The sequence below is a fragment of the Mus caroli genome, unplaced genomic scaffold (assembly GCF_978045245.1).
Source record: "Mus caroli unplaced genomic scaffold, Mus_caroli_1 scaffold_8, whole genome shotgun sequence".
Lineage (NCBI taxonomy): Eukaryota > Metazoa > Chordata > Mammalia > Rodentia > Muridae > Mus > Mus caroli.
In genome coordinates this window covers 19,410,287-19,427,450 of record NW_028227263.1, presented here as the reverse complement: position 1 = coordinate 19,427,450, position 17,164 = coordinate 19,410,287, and the positions used below count along the sequence as shown (strand labels likewise).

The 17,164-nt window shown below is 52.3% G+C and overlaps 2 protein-coding genes across 2 annotated transcripts; both read right to left on the bottom strand.

Moving 5' to 3' along the window:
- Nucleotides 1-4,184: 4,184 nt before the first annotated feature.
- Lat (linker for activation of T cells) lies at nucleotides 4,185-9,996 on the bottom strand. The gene is made up of 12 exons (XM_021168257.3): nucleotides 9,446-9,996; nucleotides 9,241-9,268; nucleotides 9,101-9,135; nucleotides 8,784-8,871; nucleotides 8,588-8,652; nucleotides 8,475-8,504; nucleotides 8,335-8,395; nucleotides 8,165-8,259; nucleotides 4,906-4,968; nucleotides 4,745-4,807; nucleotides 4,541-4,645; nucleotides 4,185-4,399 (listed from the first exon to the last, which is right to left on the bottom strand). Exons 1-11 carry the CDS (start codon nucleotides 9,885-9,887, stop codon nucleotides 4,548-4,550), a joined length of 1,068 nt encoding a protein of 355 aa, XP_021023916.2. The 5' UTR covers nucleotides 9,888-9,996; the 3' UTR covers nucleotides 4,185-4,399; nucleotides 4,541-4,547.
- Nucleotides 9,997-10,356: 360 nt separating this feature from the next.
- Spns1 (SPNS lysolipid transporter 1, lysophospholipid) lies at nucleotides 10,357-17,164 on the bottom strand. The gene is made up of 12 exons (XM_021167125.2): nucleotides 16,561-17,164; nucleotides 16,398-16,463; nucleotides 14,841-14,977; nucleotides 13,699-13,850; nucleotides 13,548-13,614; nucleotides 13,040-13,185; nucleotides 12,707-12,862; nucleotides 12,252-12,441; nucleotides 11,839-11,904; nucleotides 11,467-11,565; nucleotides 11,019-11,190; nucleotides 10,357-10,706 (listed from the first exon to the last, which is right to left on the bottom strand). The coding sequence occupies exons 1-12, from the start codon at nucleotides 16,799-16,801 to the stop codon at nucleotides 10,612-10,614; spliced, it is 1,587 nt and encodes a 528-aa protein (XP_021022784.1). The 5' UTR covers nucleotides 16,802-17,164; the 3' UTR covers nucleotides 10,357-10,611.

The following is a 17,164-nucleotide window of genomic DNA, read 5'->3' as shown; positions in this document are numbered from 1 at the left end:
CTGGAAGGGAAGCTATACGTCCCCGGGGTGTGCTCCACACACACCCCGGACCCTCACAGGCCAGAGGACAGTGCCCACCTCAATTGCTGGTCTTCATCACACACCCTCTTATCCAGTCTCATGTGCCTGCCTCCTCTACAGTGTATTCTGAGACCAGATCACCCACATAAATCCCTTAGCCCAGAACCCTTCTCTCAGATCTGCCCTTGAAAAAAAAGGAAATCCAGAAAACCATCTCAACTTGTGGCTTTTAGAAGCAAAGAGCTGTCTTCCCCCAAAGTAATTGTGGAAACTGTTCTATGCTTTTGAACAGCTCTCATCTACAGCGATTTTTCCCATCGATCAGCCCAGCCCAGGTGGTAGTCCACTCTTCTGTCCCACCTGGTTCAAGACAGGCGGGAACAAAGCCACACCTACTACTGGAGCGGAGAAACATGAATGAAAAATGCTGGCTGACTCAAGGATGTCCCTCAACTCCCTCAGCCACCAAGGCAACGATCACCCAGACTGTCCTTGAGCCTACCGGCCACAGCCAACCAGTCAGTGTGGTCCCTGATTGTGTGGCCCTTTCTTTGCTAGCCCATAGCCGCTCATGCTCTCCCACCTCTAGGCCATCTGCCTCCCCTCACTGTCCCCACAACTAAGTCAGAGACAATTGCTAAAATGCAAACTTGGCCTTGATATCCTTGGGCTCCATGGTCTTCAGGGACTGCCCATGGTCTCAGAATGAAGCAGAATGAAGCAAGTAGCTTGCATAGCCTCTGGCTATCCACCCTGGAGCCCCCGTGCCTTCTCCAGTCTCATAGCATGCCATTTCTTTAGTTCCTCAAACTCACCTCAGGGCTTTAGTATATGTTGCCCCTGAAGTCTGGAGCGTCTCAGGCAATTCATCCAGTTGTCACAAACCAGCCAGTGACACTCTCCATGGCTGCCTAAGTCTCATGCTATATGCCCACTCATTCCTTCCTGGGCCTTGGTCTTGTTTTGTGTTTGATTTAGTTTGGTTGGTTGGCTTTTCAGCCTCATGTAGCACTAGTTGACCTCAGATTTGCTATGAAGACCAGGCTGGCCTTGAACTTACGGAGATCTGCCCACCTCTGCCTCCCAAGTGCTGGGGTTAAAGACATGTACCACCATGCCCCAACCCTTGGTCTTAATTATTATGAAACCACTCAGATCTGAAAACACTTCAAGAATACTTATCAAACACGTGTGGAGCCCTCCCCCATTACAGTGTGTGGGGGGAGACTGTGGTGGTGACTGAACTCAGGACTTCCCCATATACAAGTTCCCTACCACTGACTACCCCCGGCACAAACTGCACAGCCCGCTGAGGTTCTTGTTGACCTCCGATCTCATCTCTCTCCTGCCAGCAAAGGCAGCACTGTCCTGAATTTGGTATCCCGCACTCCTCTACCTTTCTTGCTACACTGTACACGTGTGCCTCTGAGCAACACATACAGAGAATACCCCAAATCCAAACATCTGACACCCGAGAAACTCAAAAATATAATGGAAAATCCACTTCTGACTTCATGAAGTGAGTTTCAATCAAATGCAGGGGCATTCGAAACACTGTGTAAAGTTGCCCTGGGGCCGTGTATATGATGTGCATATGAAACACAAGGATGCCATGTTTATATTTGGATCCCATTCCCAAGATAGCCAAATATTCCAAATTAAAAAAAAAAAAATTCCAAGCAGAGGCAGGCAGTTCTGTATGGATTTGGAGCCAGCCTGATCTACATATTAAGTTCCTGAGAAGCCTGGGCTAAACAATGAGACCTTGTCTAAACAAACAAATCCAAGTGAGCGTGGAACTTCTGGCAAAGACCACACAACCCATACCTCATCTTTAACTGCCTACACATGGCTTCCATTGCTATCCCAATGCACGCGTGTTCTGTCAGTGATGACTTTCCTGCTGATGGACCAGACACTCATGCTGCTTCTGGCACCCACCTGTGACAGCATCCCACCTACTCACAAGTAATGGGTCCCCCTGTTGCTCCTGCTGTGGGCACTGCAACCCTGTCCTGCACAGCTTGTGTGTGCCTGAGCATCCATGGAGTTGCTAAAGGTCCCACTCAGCAAACACATTAAGCAAAGGGCCTGCCTGGCTTCAGCCTTACCACTTGTTGCTAGACTACGCAACAAGTCTTTCCTGCTGGGCAGTGGTGGCGCACACCTTTAATCCCAGCACTTGGGAGGCAGAGGCAGGTGGATTTCTGAGTTTGAGGGAGGCCTGGTCTACAGAGTGAGTTCTAGGACTGCCAGGGCTACACAAAAAACAAAACAAACAAAACCAAAACAAAAACAAAACAAGGCTTTCCTGCAAGTTTGATCTTGCTAGTAAACCGCTGTTGGTTCCTCTGCTCATTCCTCCTGCTCCAACAACCCAACAACAAGGATTTAATCCCACCAACTTGTGTCAAGACTTCCCAGACCCTTCCTCTTCAGTCTGTTGCAGCTGGCTATCTAAAGGGCTTCCCCATCACCTGCTGCTGGCAGTTCGAAAAATAAACAGAGCAAAGAAAGATGCGATCAAAAAGCATGGGAGTGACTCTGAAGGCTCAGATCTGATGATTTCTGGCTGTGCATGTTCAAGCAAGTTACCTCACTTCTCTGTTCCCTTACCTACAAAATGCAGATGCTAGCCCTAACTGTCAACAGGGAAGCCACAGTGAGGACTCGGGATACAGTGGGTACCCTGGTGCTTAGATTACCTCTGCAGCCAGAACCACTAACTCTGTGTTCTCGTCAGACCAGCGCTGTTCACACAACACACATTCCAACCCAAGCCAGTTGCTGACGCACTGATTTATTGACCCACATGACCGAGATGTTTTAGAGGTTATCTTGCTCATAAGTGAGCGTATTCAGAGAAGTATCCATGTCTAACCCACCTCTGTCCTTCCCCACGGCGTCACTCACAGGCAGGCCATGCAAATGGGATCTCCAGAACTACAGCGTCCGGCCCAGTTACAGCTGGGATCAAAGGATCCCACTGCCCAATGAGCTGCAGTGAAATGTATCGGCAAAATCTGCAACTTCAACCATCGTGCAATGCAGGAAAGGACCGGCTGACACCCCAGGACTGAGGCCTGCCTACATTGGTGCCTCTAAATCCACACAGAACTGGGGCAAGAGTGGGTCCTGAAGGAGAGCAAGAGAAAACTCCCAGAACCCAGGTGAGGGAGCCAGGCCAGGCAGACAACTGCTCATCAGTTACCCACTTCCAGACCTGGTAAACTGATCCAGCAGTGAGACCTGCAGGCAGGTCACCATAGCAACCGAAGCTTGATGGCTGCACCTGAACTGCAGTCGCCTTAGCCACTTTGGTAGGTGCTAAGATAGGTTTCCACTGTGTGTATCGGGCTGGCTTTGAACTCCTGGGTTCCAGGAGTCCTCCCATCTCAACCCCTGGAGCAGTTGCGATTAACTGGTATACACCAGCACGTCTGAACACTTCGGTTATTTCACTGAGAATCACACAAAGGGTAAGAACCAAGAGACCCACTGAGACCACCAAGGCTAGTCCTTTGTTTCGCAAGTGTAGGGAACAGGAGTTATCAGGGAGGACACACACTCCCCACCCAGAGATGCCCCGTACCCTGCTCTGTTGCTGTCACTATGAACAGCTGCACTTCCTTGTGCTTCCTTTGGGGAGATACATCCTGAGTCCCAGAAGAGCCAGCTTGGGTCATAGGCCTCATTCAGAACATGGCTGTGTCCAAGTCGTTGTCTGCTGTCACTTACAGTACTTAACTGCTGTCACTTACAGTACTTAACCACGACTGTTGAGAGGTTGGTAGGACCCCTGTAGAGGAGGGAGACCCACAGACAGAAAGACAGCCATCTGGATGCTCTGACTGCAGACTTGTATGTACACACACACACACACACACACCTAGATCCAAAGGTCATGTATACACACATTTAACAAACATCCCACAAAGAAAAAGTAGTCCTCAATGGTTACTACCACCCCGCTTTCCAGGACCCCAAAACCCACAGGGCTGTTGAAAGCTATACATTATAGTATGCACCTGTAATCCTAGCACGAGGAAGACAGAGGCAGGATGACCACCCACAGGTTCAAGACCAGCCTGATCAACATAGCAAGACCCTGTCCCAGTTAAACAAACAAACAACAACAGCAACAACAAAAAGAAGAAGAAGACTTTATGTCACATGGCCTTTATTCCATGACATGGTCTGGCTGGAACTAGATTCATTCTCAGGCTTTATCAGCAGGTACAGAATATTGGGGACACAGACTGGACCCCAAAGTGACAATAAGTTAGGGGAGATTCTCAGGCTGTAGGCAAGGCAGAGGTCAAATGGGATCCTCTTAGCGACACCCCAGCAAGTCCAGTTTCAGGACAGACAGCTGCAGCTGAAACACAGCAGGGCAGGGGAGACAGAGAGGACAGTCATGAAGACACTCGGATATCCAGAGCCACAAAGAATGTGCCTAACCACTGGGGGGTCCTGGAGAGAAGGCCCAAGGCCCAAGGCGGGGACAGAGACCACTCACTAGGCTTTCAGTTAAGTTCCTGCAGATTCTCATAGTCGGGAGCTTCCTCTCCATCCATCCCTTCCTCTTCTCCTTCATCTTCCACCTCCTGGGAGTTCACAGAGGCTGAGAGGGAAAGACAGAGAGGGAGACTGCCGTTCAGCCTACAGACTCTCTGCTCAAGGCTGCTCCCCAGCCTCTGTCCCCTTACACCTTGGTACTCACCCAGCTCAGCCCTGGTCACTGGCTGCTGCTCTGGGGACACATTCACATACTCCCGGCTCCCATCTGTGGGGACAAACCAGCAGGGACAGTGGTGTGAAGGGCAGGCCATGCAGAGGGTAGGGAGAGGCTATGGGCCATGCATGGAGTGCAGAGTCACCTACCCAGAGACGCCTCTGCGCTCTCCTCACTCTCAGGAACATTCACGTAATCTTCACACGACTCCACTGTAGGACGGCCATTACAGTACAGTTATTAGCAGACACTCAGCCAGGCACTGTTCCCCAGAGACACCTCCCACCCCCAGCTCAGACATCTAAGTCTCCTAACACAACCCTGAGGCAGACTCACAATAGAGAGAGAATATTCAGGAAAAGCAAGGGGAGAAGAAGCCCGGGCAAGGGCAAGGGCCATGGAGGTGGATGGACAGCCAGGACCAGAGCCTCTGGGGGAATGGAACAGAGACAACACAGGACTCAGGCAGTGAGGCTGGGGAGCAGGGCTCCAAGGAGCTCTGAGTGCAGAGACCTTGATGATCTGTGAAGAAGTGGAACACTTGGTCCAGTTGGCATCCCCTCTTCTCAGACCTGTTGGCTTTTCAATGTTACCAGCCCTTGCCCTCACCTTCCTGGGCCCACAAAGGTCACTCACAATGCTACACGGCTTTTTGCTTTCTGGTTTCATGGTTGCCTGGTTTCTATGTGGGCATGTGGACAAGCTGAGCCAAATACACTGGCTCGAACCCCAGTCCCAGCACTAAGCAACTATCTAACCTCAGATAAGCCACCTAAATGCTCCCTGCCCCAGTTTCCTAGTCTGTAGAATGAGGTTCATAACAGGACCTGCCTGGAAGAACTAGAGCGAGGAATAAACAATAAATTGTAAAACAGAGCCTGCAATACGCTATGTGCTACCATGCAATACATTTACAATAAATTGTAAAACAGAGCCTGCAATACGCTATGTGCTACCATGCAATACATTTACAATAAATTGTAAAACAGAGCCTGCAATACGCTATGTGCTACCATGTTCCAATTACTAACAACCTTGAGCCAGGCTGTGGTCTCAGAAGACCGAGGCAGGCGCTAACTCGAGCTCAAGACAGACTGGGCATCACAACAGCAAGATTGTATCAATCTAAGTAAGTAAACTCTAGCATAGCACACAGAGAGACGGTACAGAGAGAGACATGAGGGACAGGAGGGGAAGAGGGTACGCTCAGCAGAGCACCCACGAACTGTGAGGTCTAATGAGCTGTACACACCACGAGGGCATAGAGTAGGTCCTCAGTTAACAGTAGTTCTCTTAGTACCTCTCTGTGTGTTATGCCACTGCATACACTCAGGAGCACATGGAGGCTTTAGCCACTCCACCATAGTTCTTTGAGACAGAGTCTCTCACTGAACTTAAAATGAGTCATTTTGCCCCTAGCAATGATCCTTTTACCATTGCAAGTTTGCTGCATTGGCTCCCTAAATCCCTAGCAAAAGTCAGCAGACATAACCAGGAAATGAGGAGCGAGAGACCAGGACGTATGGAAGGGATCAAACAGTCTGGGGTTCAGGAGAGAAATGACAAATTACACGGAATTAAGTCATTCATGGTTTATATAAATCATATATACACAGTCTGAAGCTAGGTTTTTGTTTTGTCTTGGTTTTATTGACATAGGCACTCATTGTATAGTCATTGGGTTACAAATGGAGCAAGAGTGCCAGGTGGTGGTGGCGCACGCCTTTAATCCCAGCACTCAGGAGGTAGAGGCAGGCAGATTTCTGAGTTCAAGGACAGCCTGGTCTACAGAGTGAGGTCCAGGACAGCCAAGGATACATAGAGAAAAGCTGTATTGAGGGGGAAAAACTTTAAAAAAAGCTAAATAAACAAACCACCACCAACAAAAACCAAGTGGAGCAAGAGGGATACGCCTATAATCCCATATAATCCCAGAACTCAGAAGCCAGAGGCAATTGGAGTTAAAGGCCATACTAATCTACAAAGTGAGTTTCAGGGCAGCCAGGGCTATACAGTGAGATTCTTTCTCAAACAAAACAGAGCCAGAGTACAGACATAATAGTCTAGGGTAAATACAGAAGGTTGGGTGTTCCTTTTAAAACTCCAAAATTCATCATATTCCGAAATCCAAAACCTTTTAATACTGGTGTGATACCACAAATGGAAAATATCATGAAACTTCTATTTCATACAAAAGATTAATTAAAATTTGCATAAAACTACCTTAAAGACTGAGCATGGTAACCTACACGTTTAATTTGAGTTTGAGTCTACGTGGTCTAAATATCAAGTTCCAGAACATCCAGGACTATACAATGAGCTCTATGCCAATAAAACTAAGACAAAACAAAAACCTACCTTCAGACTGTGTATATATTACATATATGGTTCATATAAAACATGAATAAATTAATTACATGTTTTATCTTGAGTTTCATCCCCAAGAGAATTTATTATATGTTTATAAATATTCCCAGATCTATATCAAAGTGTTTCAGGTAAGGGATACTCATGCTATACAGAGATAAGAGGATAGAAAACTGAAGATCACCAGAACTTGAGAAAAGCTCAAGGAAGGAGAAAGACCAAAGCAGAGAAAAGCAGCCCAAGAGAAACAAAGACCATGTGGTACGCAGAATAAATCTTCAGTGAGTGTGTGTGAGAGAGACAGGCAGAGATACAGAGAGACAGGCAGAACCAGAGAGAGATAGAGACACAGAGAGAAACAATCTGTAATCAAAGTTTTTTTGTTTTGTTTTGTTTTTTTTTTGAGACAGGGTTTCTCAGTGTAGTCCTGGCTGTCCTGGAACTCACTTTGTAGACCAGGCTGGCCTCAAACTCAGAAATCCACCTGCCTCTGCCCCCTGAGTGCTGGGATTAAAGGCGTGCGCCACCACCACACCCGGCTATGTAATCAAAGTTCTTATAGATACGTTAGATGATATTGCTTCCAAGAAACAACAGTGTACTATACAAAAAGAACTGAGATGCCAAAAAAGGGGAGGGGGACTAATTTATAAGAGAAATAAATTCTTTTGTTTTCTTTTTGTTGATCGTCGTGCTGTTTTGGTTTTTGAAGAGAGGGTATCACTATGTAGCCCAGGCTAGCCTCAAATTCAACCCTCCTGCCACCGCTTCCTGACGCTGGGATTGTAGGCCCTCACACCCAGCGGAGAAATGAAATTTCAATGGCAGGGTTCAAAAAGAGTCAGGAAATTTCTTAGACAACAGAGACGAAGGAGCAAAGGTGGAAGGAAAAACAAGACAGTCGGAAGTGATGAGGAGCAGGAAGCCCAACGTCTGAAGGAGGAAATGGAAGGGCGGCAATCATCATGGAGGTGAGAGGGAGGCAAGAGAGGAGAGCTGGCAGCACATGGCAGAGGGAGGTAGACAGAAAGCCTGACTCACCAGAGACGGCACTGTCTCCAAGGTCAGGGTTGCTAGGCACAGGAGCAGAGGAGACAACAGGGACGGCAGCAGGACTACTGTCAGGCAGCACCACTCTGGAAGAAAGGAAGGAATGAGAAGTTGATAAAGGGCACCCAACGTCCACGGTCACCTCCCCGCTACCCACTCACAGGTAGCCGTTGGGATAGTCGTCTTCATCCTCATCTTCGTCCACATTCTTACAGGCTGGCTCTGTGAGAAAGGAGAGTTAACACGATACGGACAGGTCCAGCCTCCCCACCCCACCCACTACCCCAGACCCCAGACCCACCCTGGTTCTCGTAGCTTGCCACACTGTTGGCTTCAAAGAGAGAGGAAGAAGAAGACCGGATTAGCTCAGGTTGCACATCCTCCCCAAAGCCCTCCTGCGCCCTACACCCTTACCATCGTCTGAATTCTGCTGGGAAGATGGCATCCGATGGGAACCCCCAAGGGGCTGTGGGGATCTCCTGGAAGCCAAAGGTCAGAGATTACGTCTGGGTAGGACTCTGGGAGCAAGACAACCAGGAAAAAACGCCTCCCCATCCTAGAAGGTGGAGAGGCACAGTAGACCCAAGGGACGGAGTTGGGGGATACTCACGGGATGGGGAGCAGGTCTGGCTGCCTCAGGGGTGGGTAGGAAGTGACAAGAGGGTAGGAAACAGCAGGTGTTCGGGGGACGGTTATTTCTGAGGACACAGAATGAAGCTTGAGGGATGGCTCCAGACAACCCCCCCCACCCTCATCAAGGCCTCTAAGGACAAATGGACCCCGAAAAACCATGCCCTAGACAGACTTTGGGGCTCCCACTTTCCCCATCCCAAGCCAGGGAACAGCCCTTCAGACAGCTAAAGGTGAACACGGACAAACGCACACTCTTAAAAACCCTCGAGGAGGGGCCAGAGACACTCAACTCACGAGGTGGTTTGATGAGGATGCTCCTTGGGTACAAACTGGCAGGAAAGAGACAGCTTGGGTACAGGGCCAAGAGGGCCCCAGCCCCAAACCCTTTAGTGGAACCAAGGGAAGACACACAGGGACACGGGCTTGCCACTCACCTCTCTGTGGAAGCACTGTCATAGGAGACTGGAAGAAAGAGATCCAACGAGTCAGGATCGGGGTGCACCAGGGACAAAGAAACTCAGGCCCCTCACCATCAATCAGGGCCCAGGTAGGGACAGTGGAGAGTGCAGGGGCTGGGGAGGGTATGAGGGTCCAATGGAGTGTCCGCCCCCATCCATTTCCACAAAGCTCCCCACTTACCTGGCAACTCACGGCAGCGCACGCACAGGGCAGCCAGGAGCGTGACCAAGAAGGGCAGCAGCAGGAGGCCCAGCCCCACCGGGCTCAGGGCGTCTGCTTCCATCTGCAGAGCACCTGCCCCAGACCCTGGGGCACTGCAGCCCCTCGAGACAGAGTGGCAGCAGGGGTATGGGACCAAGCGGGCCCCAGTCTGGGATCCGCCTGGCAGTAGGCAGCCGTGTCCTTTCGGGGCTGGATGGCCCCCCTCTCTTGCTGGACTGAGTTGAGAGCAGTGTTGGCTCTGGAAAGGTGCTCGCCCCAGAGCCAGAGCTGGGGCCCGTGCCCCAGCTACCAGCTGCACGATCCCCGTGCCCAGCTGTACCTGCCCCTTTCTTGCTCCCCGCCTGCCTCTCCTGCTCACCACCGCGTGCGACAGGAAGCTGTGGTGAGGGCAGGAAATCATCAGGCTGCTCAGCAGGCTGAGCCTGCCCCCTGCCCACTCACCCCCACCCAGTTGTGGGAAGGGGGAGGAGGCAGAGGGACCTGTGTGGAGGAAGGGTCTAAGGCTGCAGGATGAGCCTCTCCACTAGGAAAGGAGACACGTGCCAACCAGGCCCACGGTACCCTACCCATCCCCGGGTGGGAGAACTGCAAGGAGGCTCTGCCAGGGCCTGTGTGGACCGAGGGCACTGAGGGCACCACGGGCCCCCAGCTCCCAAGCTTAACTACTGGGAGAGCGACTTCCAGGGGACCACGGTGAGTCACGGTCATACTGAGCCAGCTCACTCAGAAAAAAAGCAGCCCTCCTTCTAGATTACCAAGCTCAGAAGACAGGGACTTACCCACAGGGTGGCCTGACAGCCCCTGCTAAGTCCTGGGGCTACGGATATTCCCTGAGGCCAGTGGCACCCACAGAGACAAGCAGTCCAGTCGAGTCTGATTACAAATTTTATTCCATTACAAATAGCACCAAACCCCTTGGGCTGTCCTAGTAGAGAGGACACCCCTCCCCCATTTCTGGACTCCCATCTCTTCCCTGGGCTGCCCATGTAGTGTCTGGGAACTGGGAGATTTCCCAGGGCTTCCTTCTTGGACCTGGGCCTGGTGAGGGCTTCTGCCTGGGAACCGTCTGGGGTGGGCCCAAGGCCCAGCTGCGATGCATCAGTGGCCGGGTAAGCACCGGCTCCTCAGATGAGCACGCTGGACACGGGGACTCGGGTAGAACGGCCTCGCTGAGGTACTACAATCCGGTCATCTGAGGGCCCAGACTCATGCAACAGACCTGTGAGAAAGGGGTCAGAGCCAAGGCCAGTAAGATAAGAGCCAGCAAGGGGACACAGGCAGAGGGGCACAGATGAGGCAGGCAGCATGGAGAGCCCTCAGAACTGCACACAGACAGAGCCCAATCAACTTCCAGAAAGACCCAAAGCTAAGCTGGATGAGCCTGGGATGCTGGGACTCTTGCCCCCAGCTGGTGGCACAAATGGATGGGATAGTCTGAGTGGAGGGAGAACTGTAGAGTGCATACGTGGAGACAGACAGACAGACAGGCAGGTGGTACTGTGAAGGTGGACCGACAGTGACCCTCACTCACCCTGCACGTGGAGTTGAGCCCGCCGGCGGTCATCCTCAATGAACATGGCTGTGCCCAGGAAGGCTGCGCCACCCAGTGCCCCAACGAAAGCACAGAGCATGAGCGAGAACTGCAGAGCCCGGAACTCGGACAGGAAGGAAGGGGGCCAGCTCCGTCGGAGGCGGTCAGAGATCTGCAGGGAGAAGAGAGTCAGAGACCTGGGGGGTGCAGAGCACTGACCAAGAAAACAAACAGAGGCTGGGAAGGGGAATGTTTGGGTCATAGGGTGAGTGAGACCCACAGCCTAACAGGCAAATCCTTCCTATGGCTTCCTTCCCATCCAGAGGACCAAAGGGGAGATGCGCCATAGGCATCTATTGTCTAATCTTGGCCAGACTCATGCCACCAGTCAGGGTAGGGAGTACCAGGTCCCCAAAACCATCCCATCCCAGCCAAGGATAGCACTTACTAGACCAATGAGGTAAGGGCTCCCTGCATCTCCTAGCAAGTGGGACAGCACTATCTGGAAGGCCTCAGCCGTGGACCGTCGAGTTGGGATCACCACATACTGGGGGTGGGGAGGGGTAAGGAAGAGCTCAGTAGGTTCCCAGAGAAACCAAGGCCAAAGCCCACTGTAGGTCCATGACAAATTTTCACTCAGGTTAAGGGCTGGCAGACGTGAGGTGGGCCAAGCCCAGCAGTCCCTCTGTGGCGGGACTCAAGTATACATAGGGTTGACGTTTGAAGGGGAAAAGCCAGACTCCAGAGTAAATGCTACCTCCCGACCACGTCTCTGCTCCCATCAGCCTCTGGATTAACCTGTATCTGCCCAGCTACTCACCAACAGGATGTCAGCCACAATGGCCCAGTTCATGGACAACAGGGTCTCCCCAATAAAGATAAAAATCTGGGTGGCAGAAGTGGAAGAGAATCACGCGGCAACCAGGCTTACCCAGTAACTCAGTCCCCATTGCACCCCACGAGGCAGGTGCCAGCCTCAGTACCACTTCCCACCCGAGGAAAGAGCAAGGTCATGCTCACTGGCCAGTGTCACCCAGCTGGGAAGGCCCAGAGCTGAGGTTTGAAAGGAGGCATTCTACCTCCGGTCTGTTCTCAACTACTTTGCTGGCTGACCCTGCACATGAAGTTGGTTGCTAGTGGTCATCCCCCGTGAACATGGTGGTACCCAGGAAGACCACGCTGCCTTGCTGCTCCCATGCAAAGATACCCACCAGACTCCAGTATCCTACTCACATAGGTGGCCACGATGCTACCTCGGGCACAGGCCAGGGCCAGGAAGAGGAAAGGCGCCGAACCCAGGAGGCCAGCTGCACAGACTAGTGGGTCAGCCCGAGGGTTGAAGCGACGAAGGCGGCGGCTGATCTCCACTCCCAGGCCCACACCCAGGACTCCAGTCAGGCAAGTGATGAGTCCAAAGATGAGACTAGGGGTGGGGTAGGAGCATGGGAGCTATTCCTTCTGCAAGGCCCTCTGACCCAGAGAGGGCAGTCCATCCCAACTGCCCTCATACCCAAATACCTGCAGCACAGAACTCCAGGGCCCATGTGTTACCTCATCACATGATTTCTTAGAGACTCCCAAGAGTGAAGGTAGCTGGTACAGTCAGGATTTACACTCTCCTGGCCTGAGTGTGAACTCCCTTCACGAGCCCCCTACATGCAGTCACCCACCCAGCCCCTCACAAGTACCTGTCAGAGGAAGAGCATGAATCTCCAGGGAGACAGGGCGGAGTCTCTCCCAGAACCACCCGGGAGCGCAGCAGGAACGCTGGGGCCCAGAGAGCCAGGGAGCCCGTGACAAAGGCCACAGAAGTGAAGCCAAGGGAAGACAGGACGAAACTAGGACTGCAGACATTGAGAGGAAGTCAGACCCCACAGCCGTGTCCTCCTCTCCCTCCCTTAGTCTATTGTCAGACGGTGGATGTGATCTGTGCCTGCATCTCTGGCCCTAGATACGTGGCCTCCTAGCAGGACAGAACACTTGGCCCCGCTGAGCCTCAGAGATGGAAGGGGTGAACTCACTTTCGTGCCAGTGCCTTCAGATCTGCCCACCAAGAGGTGGGGCTCAGGGGTGGTGAACCTGAGTGGCGCTCCACAGCTCCTCTTGGGGGCTCCTGGACCACCAGGAACAGCAGCAGGACGGCCAGCACCCCTAGACCTGGTGTCACCTGGGAAAAGTGCAAGCTTTGGGACACGGGCAGGGGTATGCTGATTGAGGGGTGTGAACTTAGCTCCCAAGGGCTTAAGCATCTATAAGTTCTGAGACGCTGGGGCTGAGGGCTTCAGAGGGTTTGCTTTGGGGGACATCCTAATTTTATAAGCCTGACATTGCTTCTTCTTTGGTGGGTGACAGGACCCTGATCTGGGGACCCCTACCCAAGTTCTCAACTTCCCAAAGTTGACCATCAGACACACACACACACACACACACACACACACACACATTTTAGGAGGGTTAAAGGGCATATCTCAAGGTCAGAGGGAGATCCTTAAGAATGCGGCTGGCTCCCTACACTATAATCAGACTTACCCGTAGAGCCCAGTGCCAGTCTCCAGCCACGTCTTTCACTTTGGAGCCAGCAATGTAACCTAGACCACTGTGGGAAGGGAGGCAAGGGGAGCACACAGTCAGTGAGATGCCCACCAAGCCCTTGCCCTAGTCAGGCCAGAGGTCCACTCACCTGCCCACAGGGATGGCAAAGTAGAAGATACTGAGCATCCGACTCCGCTGGTCTGCCACGAAGAGGTCGGCGATCAGGGTGGGCGCAATGGTGGAGTAACTGGCCTCCCCGACCCCCACCAGGCCCCGGGTCAGGAGGAGCAGCCAGAAATGCTGGGGAAGGAGACATGGGGGGAGGTGGCACCCCACCCTGGAGCCAGCCTCCCAGGAGACCTCTCCAGCTAGTGCTGGAGAAACAGCAGAGGCAGTGAGGGAGGCCTGGGTTTGGAGTCACACAGACCTGGCTGGAATCCTGGCTCCATTTACTAGCTGTGACTTTGAGAAAATAGCTTAACCTCTCTGAGCCTCACTTTCCTCATCTGTAAAAGGGGAACAACAACCGTTTGTTCACAACACTGTGAGGACTTTGCACTCAAGAGGTGCAAAATAAATCTACTTTCCTTCCCACCTAAGACTTCCCCAATGATGAATACTGAACTTAGCTGGGGATAATCTGCTTACCAAAGATACCTGGAGCTAAGGTAGGCTACATGACGGCCTGAGGGCACTAGGGCCTGGGGCTGGGGCAGCAGATAGGGAAGGTTTCAAAGTCACAACAAAAGCATTAGCCAGAGAAACTGCAACATGCGATATCATGTGTTTTCAGAGTTTTTTTTGGAAGGGAGAAGTGGGTCACTGTGTCAGAGGCTCCCCTGAGATCTACCAAGAATGGGGCCTCATGAAGCAACCAGGAGAACATGTGTCCACAGAGCCAACCGAGCGACAGGGGCAGCACATGGGGGTGGGTGAGCTGAGGAAGTGCAGGCCAGGTGACAGCTGACCCCGGCTGCCCTCTCACCCACACTAGCACCAGGATCAGGAGGAACCCAACACCAGGAAGGGAGAGGACAATGGCTGCACAGCGATCAGAGGGGGAAGGAAAACCCGCATGCTCGGGTGTGCAGGGAGACAGCTGAGGGACAAGCCATGTGGTGAGTGGAAGAAGGTTCTAGAAGAAAAGGGAACAGGGTAGAGTGGGCAGGGTAATGCGGGCAATGGAAGATGGTACAGATCAAGGAGGTTTCCCCGACTCTCAATCCAAAATGACTGTAGAGAACAACAGCAAATACTGATGGGAAGTGGGGAGGGAGTTCAGGGCCTCACCTCTCTGGGGATGAAGGATGATCCCAGTGTCACCAGGGACCAGAAGGCAATGCCCCCACACATGAGGTACTTTCGATTGTACCTGTCACCCAGGTAGCCAAACACTGGTGCCAACACCATGTAGCTGGAGATGAACACTGGGGGGAAACAGAGAGTCACCGCCCAATTCAGGTCCCTCAGCAACCCCCTAACACACGCACACTCCTCTAGTTAGAGAGCAAAGTACAGAGCTGCCTAACCAGCGATTCGCCACCCTCCTCCTCACTGATGGCACACCACCCCCAGCCCAACCCTGTAGCCCATCAGGGCCAGAGGGATGATCCAGGCCCACGGTCACGACTTTCTACAACTTCCTTTATAGAATGGATCATCAGTCCCTCCCTTCTACCCAGCCTGAAACCAAATCCACCCCCTACACCCCCCACAATGTCCTATCTAACCCACCTCCTTCCTTTCCCCCTTCTCTGCATCTTCAAGGCAACTGCCAAGACCACACACATTAGGGTTCAGCACCCACATCCCGTCTATCTGGGACATTTTCATTTCTCTCCCGAGCTTCACAAAAAACCCAACTGCTTCAAATTCTAACTCAGACACAACCAGATTGTCATTTTCTTTTCTTTTTCTTCTGGGGGTGGGGAGGAGAGAAAGTCTCACTGTGTACATAAGGCTACCTAAGCTCACAGCAACCCTCCAGCCTTTTGCCTCCCAAGTGCTGGGATTAAAGGAGTGTGCCACCACACCTGGCTCTACCCTTCTTTTACAAAAGCCTTATCCATCTGAAAATTTATTCCATTTTAATTAACCCCCTGAGGCACAGCAGGGTGTCAGCTCCCGGGTGGGCCAGGGCTGCATCTCCTTTAATCCATAACCTAGCATAAAACACGTGTTCAGTGCACGAGTGTAGAATCCACACATGTGGACCTTTGACCTCGGTCTCTTTTCTGCACACTTAATGCCTCCATCCAGTTCCTCTTTGGCCTGGAGTAGGAAAAACAAATACTTGAAAACCTTGTTTCAAATTCTCATTCACCTCTTTGCTTATGTGACCCTGGGCAAATCTTAGCTCTTCTGATAAAAATACAGGTAGCTCTCCCGATACAGATAGGAAAGGCAAGGCTAGTCCTCGGCTGACAGAACGTCCTTGTAGGGCCCCTTCCACTTCTAGGGCACACTACTAGGACCTAGCACATAATAGGCTCTCAGAAAGAAATGGAGACTCCCCCCCCCCAGCAGTGCCAAGCACTCCTGCCATTGTATCCTGGTGCCTACTATGTGCCACACAAGGCATGACCTAGTCCTCACACCAGTCTAAAGAACTAGCCCATTTTATTACTCGCTTCATTCTACAGACCAGAAAAATGAGGCTTAAGGAGGATGAGTGTGTTGCCTACCGACTCATAGTAACTAGCTGGCTCCCTCTGTGCGATGTCCCAGCTCAACTGGACAGCCCAAGAGCCCCGGCCACTAAAATCCTCACTAGACAAACCTGCATGCATGTAGGTCTACTTGAGGCAACTAAGAACGAGGGGTTGTGTGGGCAGTAGCCTCACTCACCAGTCTGGATGAGGCCAGTACTACCATCTCCGATGTTAAAGAACTGCTCGATGTCTGTAAGAACCCCTGGAAAGAAAAAACAAAGAATGAGCGCCAAGAGGCGAGCCTATCCTGGGGAACTTCTCCCTTGCCTATATCCCTTCTTCGGAGCATCAGTGCGTACCAGCCACGGTGAAGCGGTCCATGTAGTTCAGGAGGTTAATGTAGCACAGAACCACCACTATGAGGGTCGAATGGCCCCGAGATAAGCCAGTGATGCGCTGTAGCCCCTCACAGTCTGGGACCTCGAGTTCCCCGGACTTTGGATTCCCCATGGGTCCTGGCAACCCCGGATGGCCGGGCGCTGGCCCGTCATCAGGGTCATCTGCTTGGCTGAGGAAGGGCGCCGTGTCGGACCCGGCCATGGTCCCTGGAGAATCGCAACCGCCCACGCTTCGGTCCTACCTCCGACGGAAGGAGGTTGGAGAAAGGACTGCGAGAAGACTTGCCCACTGTCGCCTAGGAGCGTGGTCCGATGCACAGTGCACCACTGCGAAAAGCCCTGGGCTTCGTCATTCCCTCTGGTTCCGACAGAGGAGAGCACACAGGAGGTGCAGGTGACGCTGGGACAGGAGCAGGAAAACCAGGACCCAGTCCCTCTTCTCACGCTGACGCACTCCTCAGCCCGGGAAGGAGCGCGCCACACTCGCTGTTGCTCAGTCCAAGCTCAGCAACACAACTGCCGCCATGTTGCCCAAGAGCAGGTCATGTGACACCGGAGCCCTACC

Coding starts and splice junctions, on each gene's coding strand:
- Lat (XM_021168257.3), bottom strand. CDS start 9,887: ATGATTTCCTGCCCTCACCACAGCTTCCTGTCGCACGCGGTGGTGAGC. Junction 8,872..9,100: donor CATCCTCATCAAACCACCTC/GTGAGTTGAGTG, acceptor CTGTGTCCTCAG/AAATAACCGTCCCCCGAACA. Junction 4,808..4,905: donor GAGCGCAGAGGCGTCTCTGG/GTAGGTGACTCT, acceptor TTGTCCCCACAG/ATGGGAGCCGGGAGTATGTG.
- Spns1 (XM_021167125.2), bottom strand. CDS start 16,801: ATGGCCGGGTCCGACACGGCGCCCTTCCTCAGCCAAGCAGATGACCCT. Junction 16,464..16,560: donor GGACCGCTTCACCGTGGCTG/GTACGCACTGAT, acceptor TTTTCTTTCCAG/GGGTTCTTACAGACATCGAG. Junction 11,566..11,838: donor TTGTGGCTGACATCCTGTTG/GTGAGTAGCTGG, acceptor CCCCACCCCCAG/TATGTGGTGATCCCAACTCG.